We start from the raw sequence: 1121 nt of genomic DNA, 5'->3' as shown, positions 1-1121 counted from the left end.
AGTACTAAACTATCATTAATTAAATTATTAGTTAATGAATATAAACTAGATCCTCAAGTTAAAACTGGTGATGGTATGCAAGCAGTTCATTTTGCAGCTGAAGTTGGTGCTATTGATGTCTTAGAGTATTTAGTAAAAGATTGTGAATGTGATTTGGATAGAGTAGACGGAGCAGCTAAAATGAGTGTGCTCCATTATTCTACATTGAATGGTCACTTTTCATTTATTAAGTATATTATTAATAATTATCCACAATATACTAGTCTATTAAATTCTACTGATGATAATAATGGTTTACCTATCCAACATGCCTGTGTTGGTAGTGGTTTAATACAACTAGTGACATTTCTATTTAAAATGAAATGTGATTTCACTATTGAAGATAAAGATAGCTACAATTGTGTGACATGGGCATGTGAAAATGGTAATCTTGATCTTTTAAGATTATTAATAAAACAATACAAACTCAATCCTAAAATATTTGACAGGGCAACTTCACCAGAAGCTGCAGTAGCAGCTGGACATGTTCATATACTAGAATGGCTAAGACATGAGTATCATATCAATGTAGCCTCATTCAAGAATGGTTTATTACCTTTTCTTGCTGCAAAATACAACCATTTGTATTGTTTAAAGCATTTATTAAACAATTATTCATTTGATATTAATGCCACTGATCCTACTGGTAATACTCAATCTACACTCCTTCACATAGCATGTCAGGAAGGACATGTTGCTATAGTTCTCTACCTCACTAGTCTTCCTCAGTGTGACGTATCAGCTAAAACTTCAAATGGATCAACAACTCTTCATTTATCATGTAAAAGTCATTCTCTTCCTACACTCAAACATCTAGTGGAGGAGCATCAGTTGGATCTCACTATTAAAGATTACAATGGAATGGCTCCAGTTCATTTAGCCTGTGAAGAAGGATCATTGAGTATAGTCAAGTACATTATAGACCATTCACCATTATCTCTTGATATGACCGACTCTTTTGGACGTACTCCACTACTTATTGCAGCTTTCTCTAAGAACCTTCCCATCATTCGTTACCTCAACAGTAAAAACTGCAACATTTCTATACTGGACGATAAAGGGTTTAATGTAATACACATTTC

At 33.5% G+C, this 1121-nt stretch overlaps 1 protein-coding gene across 1 annotated transcript; it reads left to right on the top strand.

Moving 5' to 3' along the window:
* Window positions 1–6: 6 nt before the first annotated feature.
* LOC105316350 (putative ankyrin repeat protein RF_0381) lies at window positions 7–1116 on the top strand (the record flags this gene model as incomplete). Its single annotated transcript, XM_020008563.1, has 1 exon — window positions 7–1116. A coding segment is annotated over exon 1 (1041 nt), but the record flags the coding sequence as incomplete, so codon positions are not given.
* Window positions 1117–1121: the final 5 nt, after the last annotated feature.

Source organism: Amphimedon queenslandica, unplaced genomic scaffold (assembly GCF_000090795.2).
Source record: "Amphimedon queenslandica unplaced genomic scaffold, v1.1 AMPQUscaffold_1168_Cont26817, whole genome shotgun sequence".
Taxonomy (NCBI): Eukaryota; Metazoa; Porifera; class Demospongiae; order Haplosclerida; family Niphatidae; genus Amphimedon; species Amphimedon queenslandica.
The sequence above is the reverse complement of the archived record's forward strand: the minus strand, read 5'-3'. Positions and strand labels throughout refer to the sequence as shown.